We start from the raw sequence: 13,371 nt of genomic DNA on the forward strand, positions 1-13,371 counted from the left end.
TTTATCAAGAAATTATTCTCAAAATATCTTACTATGTTCAGTTTGACCCTTGACCTTATTACCCCAACATCTACTTTATAGGGACAACCACTGTACCAATTTTAGTAATTGTAAATCAATTTCTATATTGAATTTCATCCTTGACATCTGACCTGAAAAGAAATATAGATATTCTAGTATTTAAGTTAAACAAAGTACAGAGTTTGGTAACTGTCAAACAAAGGATCTTTAGGGAAATTGGCTTACATACCGACCGGCCGACAGGTGAAAATCATTATGCTCAATCTTTTTTCCAAGAGGGCAAAAAAGTAGCGCCGTGTTGGATTGTCAAGTGGATATGTGTTCCCAAACCAAGTTAAGTTATAAAATATAAATTATTTTTTCAGTGTTCTCAGTCAACCAAATTTTGCGTTACGAGTGTGAGAGTGTTACTAAATTGAGCTCATTGTAGAATTGCCAGTCTTGCTTTTTAAAATCGTGTCTTATATTTTGAATATCTAACCGTTGCAGTTTCAGCACGTAGAGTATTTCTCTTAGAAAATATACCTCATGGTTTTCATTCCTTGGTATCTTTCAAATGCATGGTCTAGGTTGTGAAAGTCATTCATGTAACATTCCGTGCATAAATCATAATCATCGCAGTACAAACAGCGCCACCTCATTCCTCGGATTGGTGCCTCATCGCAACCATCACAGGCGAAGAACTTGTGATGTGCACCTATATTTAACAATAAACATCATCGCTAATTTTCAATACCATCATCTGGGATTTTTCTAATTCCGGTATTAATAATTGCATAACTTTCTACGCACTTAGGTTTGTTCTGCGTATGGCCAGTTTTTAAATCGAAGGAAGTAGTCTTTTGATATCATAGAGGTTTCTATATATATGTGATAGTATAAATATGAAATTCCATATCTATTTATTCGTTTTGATATTTTTTCATTTATCGTTTTGCTAAATACAATCTTAAAATTCAATTTATCGTAAGTTCAATTGCGCATCTGGATTGAGTTGGCTGAGTAAAGTTGTATTCTGTTATTTCATTGGTTCTTTAATTTCATTGGTCATTTCATATTTCTTTATTCAAAAATAGTCTTTCAGTATATGTATAAATATACCGCGTTTACCTATGTAGTTAGAGCAGTAATACGTTTTGATTAATTACAACCGACTGATATCTTCCGCATCTTATGGTATGTTATTTCTATATTTAAATATGTTTCATTTCCATATAAAGAGCTGATATACGTAATTATTTTGATTGCAAGTTTTGTACTTTATTGTAATTTTGCTTTTTAAAGTCGTAATGATTATATGAGTATGTAATATCTTAATCTAAATTATTTACAGAACACATGTACATATTTTTATAAAGTATAATATTCTTCTAAAACGTTTACTGTGGGTACAATTTACAATTGCCATATTTCAATTATGTTTTTTTTCCCCATGATTTGTAATATTATTTGTCTGTTATTGTAGGCCAATGCCTTTATTTTCTACTGAGTAAATTAATGAAACCAACATCTGCCTTCCTGCTCGGTTACATCTAGTCTTGTTTAAATTCAACATTTCGCAAATTATAACTTCGTTATAGAGGTCCAAAATAGCAATGAAACTTGTCATGAGGTCAAATGCAGGCTGGCGTGCCAGATTCACTGTACAATTAGATTCCTTCAGAATTTCGGAGATGCCATCAGGCGCCAAAGAACCGGAAGACAACAGTGTGTTTACCTGTCTGTGCATTATCAAAAAGTCGTAGATCATATTTCCTGTCCATCCCTGTTCTGTAATTAAAGATGTCTCCGTTTTTCTGAGCGTCCAAAGTGGCCTGGGAATCCCACTGTACGCGCACCTGTTGAGAGTCGTCAAGGATTTTCACCACAGTCCCCACGTTTCCTTCCCCTCCATCCTCGTCTCCTTTGTCCCAATCAACTCCACGGACAACCCGCTGTCCTACTTTGATTTTATCTACAAAATGTTAGCTACACTTTTCAATACGTCTATGAATTTCATTTCTACTACTAAAAAGATGACATGTGGTAATTTTAGTGGTCGGTCGTAACTATGTCCCCGAAATGAGCTTCACCTCCAAAATTGTTTAGGCATGAAAAGTGAAGGTAACGAACTGTCACGAATATCATAAATCTCATATAGTACAGAGAACAAGGAAAAGATTTATGGGCCAGAAAGGTTTTGGGAAGTGTAAGAACTAAAAACAACTTCTTTAATCGCGTTCTTTTCCGAGATGCGCAAACATTTCTGTTCTCAGGGGGTTTCCGTAGAATCAAGAGGTAATTTTTTGCACATTATTAAAAGATAAAAATACCTCTAAAGTATGTTTACCCCTCTACATCTGTTTCCATCTAAAACGTGTTCACTTAGCTTGATTTCACAAAAAACTGGGATGGGGTTTTCTTTCCCAAACCAGTTCTCTTAAAACGTGAACTAGTTCTCTTCAATGAAAGGTAAAGATAACGAACAGTGATCAATCTCATAACTCCTATAAAGAATACAAATTAAAGAGTTGGGCAAATACGGACTCCTTGATATACCAAAGATGGGATCAGGTGCCTCAGCTTCTCCTGTCGACCGATATATGATGGACCGGATTATGTACATTCATAATAAAGAGAAGGGCAAACATGAAGCAAAGGACATGCCGTATCTGGTATATGGTGTCTAGGAGAAGTATCACCCCTATTGAATGCTACATTTGTCCTGAGCCAGACGTCTGCGTTTGCCCTGCTCGTGATATTATATTCTTTATGAAATTATTAGATTGAACATTATTCGTTAACTTCATCATTTTATAATCCAGATATACACAAACAATAGTATAATAGAAACATTAACACAAACAATAGTATAACATAAACATCACAAAAACAATCGTATTATAGAAACATCACAAAAACGATTGAAAATCCTCAACTTATTCCAATATTCATCATTGTATATGTGGAGTGAATGGTGTGAAGATAACAAACAGTGATCAAAATAAAGTTTATACTCCTTGTGAAGAATGAAACTTGTTTTAAAGTATAATCAATCAGCTTCATGAATTATATATACAAAACGTAATTAAATATCTACAGAAGTAATAATACTGATATAAAAGAAACGCATAGTACAATTTCAAACTCAAATACGACAGGGGAAATTTACTCCCCTTAGGCATCTGATTCCACCCTTGATCGGTGTTTACCCAACCCTCTATTTTGTATTCTTTATAGGAGTTGTGAGATTGATCACTGTTCGTTATCTTCATCTTTCATAGGTAGCATCTAACAGATACGTAAAAATTATCCTCAAATTCATTTCTTTGAAATTTTAAAATTTTGTTCTTAGGAACAAAACCATTCACTGTGCATTACATAAAAGAAAAATATTCTACGAATTTATTCCATTTAGTTTCAAATATAGGGTATCAGATCCCAGTAAGAAGAGTGTGAAATTAAATTTTCATGACAATATATGAAAAAAATTACTATAAATATTTTGCAAAAATTAATGCTTTTTATAAAGCTGATCAACTTGTTACTAAATCTCAACAAAATATATTGTAATTGATATTTGTGTACATTGCGATGTACAAAATAACATGCATCGCTCGTCAATAGAAAATCTTAAACGTAAACTTGCTACATATCCAAAGGAGATGTATAATTCATAGTTTGAAAAAAAAAACACCGCAGTGAAAAGAATGATACAGAAATTGCATGTTTTGAAATAAAGAAAGTTTAACCTAGGATTTCGGATATTTTGGAATTTTTAGAAAGGACAAGGTACGGTTTTAGCCAAAATCTGCCCTGTCAAAGAAATTCACCAAAATACTAAATCTGGTATTTGAGAGTGTGCCATTTATGAAAATGACCATTGTTATTCTTTATCTACCATAGTAGCTGTAATATATTCAACGGAAAACTTTATATTAACCTGACGACGTCACTAAATTTGACGTTAATTTTGACGTAATATACGAGAGTTCTCCCCAAGCGATGTTTTGAGTAGGAAAACACACATAGAAGTATTAATTCTTAATAAATGCGAAATTATTGGTTTTTGTACTGATTTGAATGGGTATTAAATGGAAATTGAAACCACATCAGATATGCCGCACAGGGGCAAAAACTGCAGGTATTCGCGGAAAGCTTTTCTGGTGCAGAAATATAATGGTTTGAACACCAAATTAATTAAAGAAACATTTATATACTGGTAACAGTGATTTCTTATTTCTGTCTCCAACTTGGCGAATTTTAAGATTTTTTTTATATTTGTTAGAGTCTCGCCTGCATTCGGAAAAAAAAATTATGACATCAAAGGCAGCTCAAATTCAAATCACTGAATTTTATGCGAAGTTTGGGTTATCACCAATGTAATTCTTCACGAATCGGAACACAATAGAATTCATCGGTATTTGTTTTTAATTGGCATACGCAATATTCCATATATGTATATTCTCAATATTATATGCGTGGTATTAAGTTGGAGCAAAATGTCATTTCATGGGTATACTCAGGAAAAAACGCAGTGTTTCTGAGAAACTAGAAACACAACTTCAAAGAGAAGATAATTATGAAACGGTTACGGTTATCAGTGGTAGGGCATTCGCTTCGTAACCGGGAGGTATAGTGTGTTCGAACCCTGCTCATGACATGCCACGTCGAACCTGAGACGTTGACATACATGTGCTCTTCGACAAACGCTCAACAAAAGTGAGAATCACGGGTCTTTCAGATAGGCACCTGATGCCAACTCGACTGTGTCCAGGGGTCCGTGTTTGCCCTACTCTTTATTTTGTATTCTTTATAGAAATTACGCAAATTCGAATTCATCACTATTCGATATCTTCAACTTTTCGTGACCTTAAAAAAGGAGGCCCTGTGTCACAACAGGTATTGGCACGTTAAAAAAAAAATCAATGCTATAGCCTTAAATGCTAATCATAGGTTTTATATGTGGTACGTCACATACAGCTGATGATTTCTCAATTTGAGAGAAAAGTTCTCGAAAGGACGTAAAATAAACAAACAAAACATGAAAAACTTTTTAAGTCAAACTCTCTCTCTCTCTCTCTCTCTCTATCTCTCTCTCTCTCTCTCTCTCTCAAATATACCATGCCTCAAACAGACCGTCTCTTATGCACATATTCACACACACTCTCACTCACCACTATCAGGTTTCTCCACAAAAAATCGTCAATGTGTTCGGTACTGTACAACTGAGCGATACAAAGCTGGTACACCCCAACACTTGGTTTGCGCAATTTAGTGTCATTGTATCCACTTTTGCTCAAAGAAACCCTCTTAAAAGTTGTAAAATACAAAAATCATTCGATAGTTTATACAAGAGAAATAAAACTTAAGACTTGCTAACCAACCCCTGCCCCATGATAAAAGAAAACCATTCAAATCTAAACTGCATTTTCTCATTATGCAAGTATATACATACATCGTATATTTATCTCGAATGGAGAAAAACAAAATTTTGACGGAATGCTCAATACTGCGAGTCTCAATATTATATTTATATATAGATCTACCCATATGTTGTGTATTCGCTTTGTGTAACCCCCCTCCCCCGGACTGCATTTTATAGTAGTAGAGAACGATAGATGAAATGTAATTGTAAGTGCTACATTGGATACATGTAATCAACCCACTCCAATGCTACCAAAATCCCTATTTTTGTGTTTGTCAATGTTTTCGAGAAGTCACCCCCCCCCTTTTAAAAAAAAAAGAAGATATATGCGCCTATAATCTATTTCAATCATTGTAAATTAAAATACATATAGTAATATGAGTAACACATATGGAGAAAATTATCTTTCAGGCACCTCAATTTAAAAATAATTTTAATGAGTAACATATATTCCTTAGTAAAAAGTGCCTTGCAAGAAATGTATATTAATCCCTATCTTAGCTACACAAATTTTTTTGGTTTTGTATTGTGTTTTCAAAAATGAAAGTGAATTAGTGTTCCCCAAACAACGAAATAGTTTTGTAACTATTGCAGATATACTAGAACACTAAAGACCCCCAGTGCCATATTGTGACACCGATCATCCGGTGTTAAGGTAATCTCCAAGGACCCGTGACATTGACACTTGATGCCGAGCAATGTCACTACCTGATTTAACGACTTCGGGCGGGATTCGAACCCCGGGCCTTCCGCATGCGGGGCGAACGCTCTAACCGCTCGGCCACCGCGGTGGTGTATATTTATAGATAGTGTGCTTAAAATTTTATATTTGTGAATAACCATCGTAAACTTTCTGACAAATAAATTGTTGTCTTTGAAAAATATAAAATGTTACACTCGCGCTAAATACGTCACTGATGTACGTACGTACCTAGGTGGATATTGTCGTCTGCTGTTACATGCCGTTTCCCATTTAATCAAATGAATGGTAAAAAATAATGCTTGAATCTTCAAGGAATATATTATTTATTAAAAGAATCGTCCATCGTTATATAAACTATTTAAATGTAGCTTGCCTGCTATGTAACATGAATTCTCACGAATCGTCGGTTGGTGCTATTTATATACCGTTCTGTTTACACTATAGTCATAACAACAAAAATGGCATCCGGTCTGTAAGATAGGCTTAAATTTATCCGGATTTTCTATTATTATTATGATGATTTTATTAAATGTCAATGTGTTTAAATAAATAACTATATGAGCATATATTATTTGAAAATATATTTACTACTCAAATGATTCTCGTTTCCTCTTCAACCGCCACGATCAACGCAAATTGCGTCACGATGGCGAATTTGTTAGCATCTTTCAACTGATATTTTAACCCCTCTTCCATCGTCGCCCGGGATGAAACTAAGAGGAATTGTAAGTTATTTAGTAAATTTTTAATCCATATAAAAATTATTCCGGGCGACGAGGGAAGAGGTGTTCAATTTCACAAGTTTATCAATACAAAAACCATGAAAACACCACAAATAGCCTGAAAGCCCTTACTTTATTTGATTATGTACTACGCATGCGCGTAGATGAGTTGATTTCCATATGCTTTTGAGAGTTACTATAAGTTACTCTTTTAGGAATTTGACAGGAAAATATCTGCAACGCAAAATAATTTTCCTCCATAAACGCCGGGCAGAATTTGGCTAAAACCGTACCTTGTCCTTTGAATAGCAAAATTGATACATTTGACGAATGACGTTTTCATATTTTACCTTCAAACTTTACCTATGACCTTGACCTTGATTTTACTTAAAAGAAGATATTGTTTACGCATGTATCCACATTTCATGTCTCTGGACAAGAACCATCACCCGTTACTTTACGATAGATAGATTTAAAAATCTTACCAAAATGAAATCAATGCATTCAAGATTTAGACTCACAGACCTTTCAATATATTGCATGTCTCCCATATTTTTTTTTCCAGAATATGCCAAAATACATGTCATTTATGATATTGGTTTGTTCAGAATTGAAAATTAGTAATATGGATATTTCTTTCATTAAATCAATGGATTTCAAAAGATATATCTGCCAGTGGGTATCCCGGCTAGAATACCCCCTTAGTACCCCTTGCTTGTCGTAAAAGGTGACTAAATGGGGCGGTCCTTCGAATGATACCCCAAAAATGACAGCAGGTATGACACAAGAATGATCCCTCCCCGATTAAAGGCCTTAACAACCGAGCATAGGCCTACATTATGCAGCCCTTCACCAGCAACGGTGCAGTCTCCATATGAATGAAAAATTCTCGAGAGGGATGTTAAACAATAAATAATCAATGACGGATATGCACTACCTTAAAGACAAGAGAAATACTGACGACACAAACGTGTATATAACATCGTGTTACGTTGCTACATGTATTAAAACTTAACCCAAATGAAATGAAAACGGTTAAAATGGTCGAAATATTTCAAGAAAGTTTATATATACATAAATTATATAACCCCCAAGTTTATACAATGGACATCTTTAAACTGATTTCATATAATTTCACATATCTTAATGCAGAAATTTTTTTTTTGCTTCTGCTAGTACATACCTCTATCAAAGAATTCAACGATTGCCATCCCAGCGAAGGTACTGCATCGTGGTATGTCATGTACAGCATAGTAGTCTTGAATATCCTTGATCAAACACAGACAAATGAGTGACATCTAGGGTAGTGACAACACAGTGTCCATTATAAGCATACATATATGGCAGATAAGAAGCGCTGTACATACCCTTCTCTACCGACACATTTTACAGGTTTTTAAAGACTAAATGACAATATTTTAAAGTATATTACCAATAACCATTTTCATTCATAGCTTGATTCGATATATCTCTGTGAACGCGAAATAAAAGACACCACAGATTCCTACACATCTGCTTTGTACTTAGATATCTTGTGGAAAAAATACATATATACGTTAAACTAACAAATCAAGTTAGTGAAAAACAGGGTGGTTTTAGCTTCCTCTTATCAACTTCCAACAATTATGTAGCACTTTTCCATTATGCCCTGTACCTGATCCCACCTCAGGTATATTCAAGGGTTCGTGCTTGCCCAACTCTCTACTTTTTATTCTTTATAGGGATTGATCACTGTTTATCTTCACATCTCATACATGTAGAAATGTCCTTATATGACAATAGTGCTTTGTAAAATGGAATATCTAGCAGATATGTCAGAGTGAGTTTGGGTGAATGTGGCCGGTCGACAGGGGGTGCTTACTCCTCCTATGCACCTGATCCCACCTCTGGTGTGTCCAGGGGTCCGTCTTTGCCCAATAGCCTAATTTTCATGTATTATTATTTTGTGTATAATTTTTTATCCAACCTGTTGTTTGAAGTATCAACTCATTCTCTGTCCTGAATAAATTTGGCAAAGAAAATTTATCTCTTGAGGGGACATGATGTTATGTTCTGAAAACTGTCCATCAATTATTCATTGCTATTATGTGTATGGTAATTCTATCCAAGTCTCCGTTTTATAGTTACGAATTTTCTGAAAACAACAAATTTACAGGAACGAAGACTACTGGTAAAAGATTCACTCTAGAAACAGTAACAACGGCCGTGGACCATGGTAGAGTAGAAATTGTAGCCGATCTCAATTCTGATTATCAACAACAGCAGCGTTAACGTATGTTATCATTATTATCAAAGTTAACTTTTTTCACTTTGCATTAAATTTCATTCGTGTGTCATTGTGAGCCAACATGGTATTATAATAGTCTTAAAAGGGGATGTTTACTCCTCCTAGGCACCTGATCTCACCTCTGGTATATTCATGAGTCCGTGCGTGTCCAACCCTCTATTTGGTATTACTTACAGGAGTTATGAGATTGATCATTGTTCATCATCTTCACCTTTCATTAACATATTTGGTTTTGTTCTTTTAAAATGTTATATAACATATATTACATGGCTTGGCGTGTTAACATACCTGCATATTTACCCTTTGGTGACAGGGAACCCCTGAAGTGTTAGGTTACAAGATGCCAAAGACATAATACCCCAGGGCTTTCCTGTCACCGAGGGCCAAATATTCTGGTATGTCGCCCTCAATACTACGTAATAGATGTAGAAAAGCATTCATTATATCATCTTAGCATATTCCTAAAACACTCATTGTATCATCATGACACAAAATACTTCCTTACACCACTCATTACATTATTTCATCTACAAGGAAAATATACTCTACTCTTGCAGTTTCTTCCTCTGCGTCGCTGTCGCTGTTACTTTCATCAGAAGATCTGGATCTGCTGCTATCTGAATCTATTTCCTACAAAATTTCATGAATTATAAAAACCACGAAGCTTGCCTTTTTTAAGTCTGGTTGATGCGAAAGGACAGATTAGCTATCATCGAAATTGTTCAAAACCTCGGAAACTTTCTTGTACAAACGCTCTATTTTCAGTTTCTGATTTCTTCTGTTATCATAGATAATGATTTTTAATTGACTTATTCCTTTTGTGATTTCCAGATTCAATCCACTCCACGAACAATGAAATCTTTATGTTTATACAAATAGAAATTACCTCACAATGGTGACTTCCCTTACTTGCTGACAGAATAAGATGATTAATTAACGTATTGACATTTTCATCAATATAATTATAGTCAAACAAAACAACTGCAATTTCCAATTTACTTCACACACGCACATACAATCCGGACGATACATCTGTTCATGTTTGCATCTTTGCAGGCATTAGATAACCTTTAGTAAAATATATTCCATTAATTCTAATCATCGGTGCAAACAAATGATTTTGTCACAAGACGAATAATCGTTAAAACAACGGAATTTGATATTAGGGTTAACTATGTTTGTTCTTAAGTTTGATGTTTACAAGCATATATTTTCAGTATAGATATCAGATGCAGGTGACAAGAAATTATATGAACCACGCTTTCCTTCAATCGCACAATTACTGTAGTGAATCAAGAATATAAAAGTTTTACAGAAAAAAGACCATTTTGAAGGCTTATAGTTATGTTAGCTTATAACGATTGTGAAATAAAAATCAGTTCGTGAAAACGTTTTCCACAACCATGTACGTAAATACATTCACTTAACGTCTCCCTAATTGTAATTATATGAAAAGTATATATGTTTGTAAAGCATGATAACGTATGCGCCCCCCCCCCCCCCCCAAGAAAATCGTGAATAAACAAATAATTTAAACAAAGAACATAAAACAATACGAGAGTGAGGATGCCTCACAATTAAATTACTTTTACCTGTTCGTTATCGAGGATATCCATTTCAATTTTCTCTGAAGCCATGTCCTCTTAAAAAGCAATATAAATATATTATTATACCTTACACGTGATATAAAGATGATAATAGCGAACAGAAGAAAGGGAGACACGGACGACTGGATAACCGAGGTTGGGATCAGGTGACTAGACAAAATAAGCACCCCTGTTGTTTGGTCACACCCACCGTGGGTCATATATCTTTAGCAAATAAAAGAAGTGATATGTTGTCATAATCAGTGTAAAGAACGGCCCAACAATTGGTATACATAGCAACATTCTTCATCATAAAAAGTTCAGACTTGCATTACAGCATATTTCAAATTCATGTTCACGTTCTATATTTCCTACATACATACCTCTACTATTGCATCCAAACCCCTTTGTTTTGAAAAATACAAACTTTACAGTCCCTAGATATACAAAACCTCTCTTCTTATTTCAACAATAATGCAGCTGCTAATATAATCCTATGAATTATCAAAGAAGTTTATTTATTTGACAAAACAAAGATATTGATATAATCCTTCATTAGTACGAGTGTGGGGTAGGGAAATACCACCGAAGGTACAATATTCGCAGTGTTGAACGATACATTATTTGTCGAAATGTGCATCTGGTGCATTAAATTTGGTACCGTATAAATTTTACATTGTTCCAGAGGTGGAATTTCCCTATTCCACATGAGTTAATAATAAAAGATTATTTTTCTCACATTTTACCTGCAGTGTATTGCATAAATTTAGGAGCTTTGAAAAATTTCTAAATTATCAAAATCCTCATTTGAACTTCGATGAAAAAAACTTATTAGATAGACAGAAAGAGCATACCCGAAAATGGTTTACACTATAAGTGTAAACTAAAAACCCAAATTTGCCCATCAGAAAGCTATATTACATTAAAATATAAAGATAACAATGCAAAATATTTTTACTTCACCGTGTAACGTAAACATTCATCGTGTAACGTAAATCATAGAAAATATATGACGTCACAATCAAATGACGTCGCAGCAGTGTGAGACAGAATATTCTCACATTATCACCAGTGTGAGATAGACTTTACCCATGTGAGACAGCCATGTGAGATTTTTCTGTCTCACACTGCTGCGACGTCACTTGATTGTGACGTCATATATTTTCTATGATTTACGTTGCATGGTGAAGATTTACGTTACACGATGAAGCAAAACTATTTTGCATTGTTATCTTTAAATTTTAATGTATATAGCTTTCTGTTGGACAACCCTGGGTTTTTTAGTTTACACTTACAGTGTAAACCATTTTCGGAAATGCTCTTTCTGCCTATCTAATTAGTTTTTGCATCGAAGTTCAAATGAAGATTTTGATAATTTAGAATTTTCTCAAAGCTCCTAAATTTATGCACTAAACTGTAGGTAAAATGTGAGAAAAATAATCCTTCATTATTTACTCGTATGGGATAGGGAAATTCCACCTCTGGAACAAGATTCGCTGTCTAGGACTCGGCAAAGCCTCGTCCTAGACTGCGAATCTTGTCCCCTCGGTGGAATTTCCCATCCCACACTCGTACTAATGAAGGATTCTATTATTCTCACATTATCACCAGTGTGAGATCGACTTTACCCATGTGAGACAGCCATGTGAGATTTTTCTGTCTCACACTGCTGCGACGTCATTTGATTGTGCCGTCATATATTTTCTATGATTTACGTTACACGGTGAAGATTTACGTTACACAGTGAAGTAAAAATATTTTGCATTGTTATCTTTAAATTTTAATGTAGTATAGCTTTCTGGTGGACAATCTTGGGGTATTTAGTTTACACTTACAGTGTAAACCATTTTCGGGAATGCTCTTTCTGCCTATCTAATTAGTTTTTGCATCGAAGTTCAAATGAGGATTTTGATAATCTAAAATTTTCTGAAAGTTCCTAATTTTATGCACTAAACTGTAGTTAAAATGTGCGAAAAATAATCCTTCATTATTTACTCGTGTGTGATAGGGAAATTCCACCTCTGGAACAAGATTCGCTGTCTAGGACTCGGCAAAGCCTCGTCCAAGACTGCGAATCTTGTCCCCTCGGTGGAATTTCCCTATCTCACACTCGTACTAATGAAGGATTTTATTAATCTCACATGGCTGTCTCTCATGGGTAAAGTCGATCTCGCACTGGTGATAATGTGAGAAAATATAAATCAGTGGAAAAATGAAGATATCTTTAAAACATCTCCCCCTTCCGTGATACACAGATTCCTTTTAACAGTTAACAGGTATTATAAATTGTCATTTAGAAAATTTACACCAAATGCCATCAAATAACACTCTGTATACCTTCTCTATTGTTTATTCTCAACTAAAATTGTGCCTTAAAACTAGCAAATGTTTATTGAGATGTGCTATCATAATATGTTGCTGAACAGTCACTTGTCTGTTTTTCTTTTTACACTAAAGTTTAATCGATATTGGATGACTGAAACTTACAGGGGCCCCCCTCTCCTTAACTATTTGAATTTAAATTTCTATCCGATATCGACATTTAAATCTTGCACGTAATTAAAAGAGATATTTACATAACGCGAATAATTAACAACAAACATTTGCACCCGGTCTGTAGGACCTATTAACCACATTTTATAGAT

The 13,371-nt window shown here is 34.5% G+C and overlaps 1 protein-coding gene across 2 annotated transcripts in view; it reads right to left on the bottom strand.

The window, feature by feature from the left end:
* Positions 1-13,371, bottom strand: part of LOC125662453 (uncharacterized) — a 92,601-nt gene that overhangs the window by 75,424 nt on the left and 3,806 nt on the right. For both annotated transcript variants that reach the window (XM_048894679.2, XM_048894681.2), the window contains 5 exons: positions 10,733-10,782; positions 9,690-9,770; positions 8,037-8,121; positions 1,739-1,975; positions 547-718 (listed from right to left, as the gene is read on the bottom strand). In XM_048894679.2, the coding sequence (XP_048750636.2) occupies positions 547-718; positions 1,739-1,975; positions 8,037-8,121; positions 9,690-9,770; positions 10,733-10,777 (620 nt within the window). In that variant the 5' untranslated portion in view covers positions 10,778-10,782. The remainder of the gene's footprint in view (positions 1-546; positions 719-1,738; positions 1,976-8,036; positions 8,122-9,689; positions 9,771-10,732; positions 10,783-13,371) is intronic.

Source organism: Ostrea edulis, chromosome 8, assembly GCF_947568905.1.
Source record: "Ostrea edulis chromosome 8, xbOstEdul1.1, whole genome shotgun sequence".
Lineage (NCBI taxonomy): Eukaryota > Metazoa > Mollusca > Bivalvia > Ostreida > Ostreidae > Ostrea > Ostrea edulis.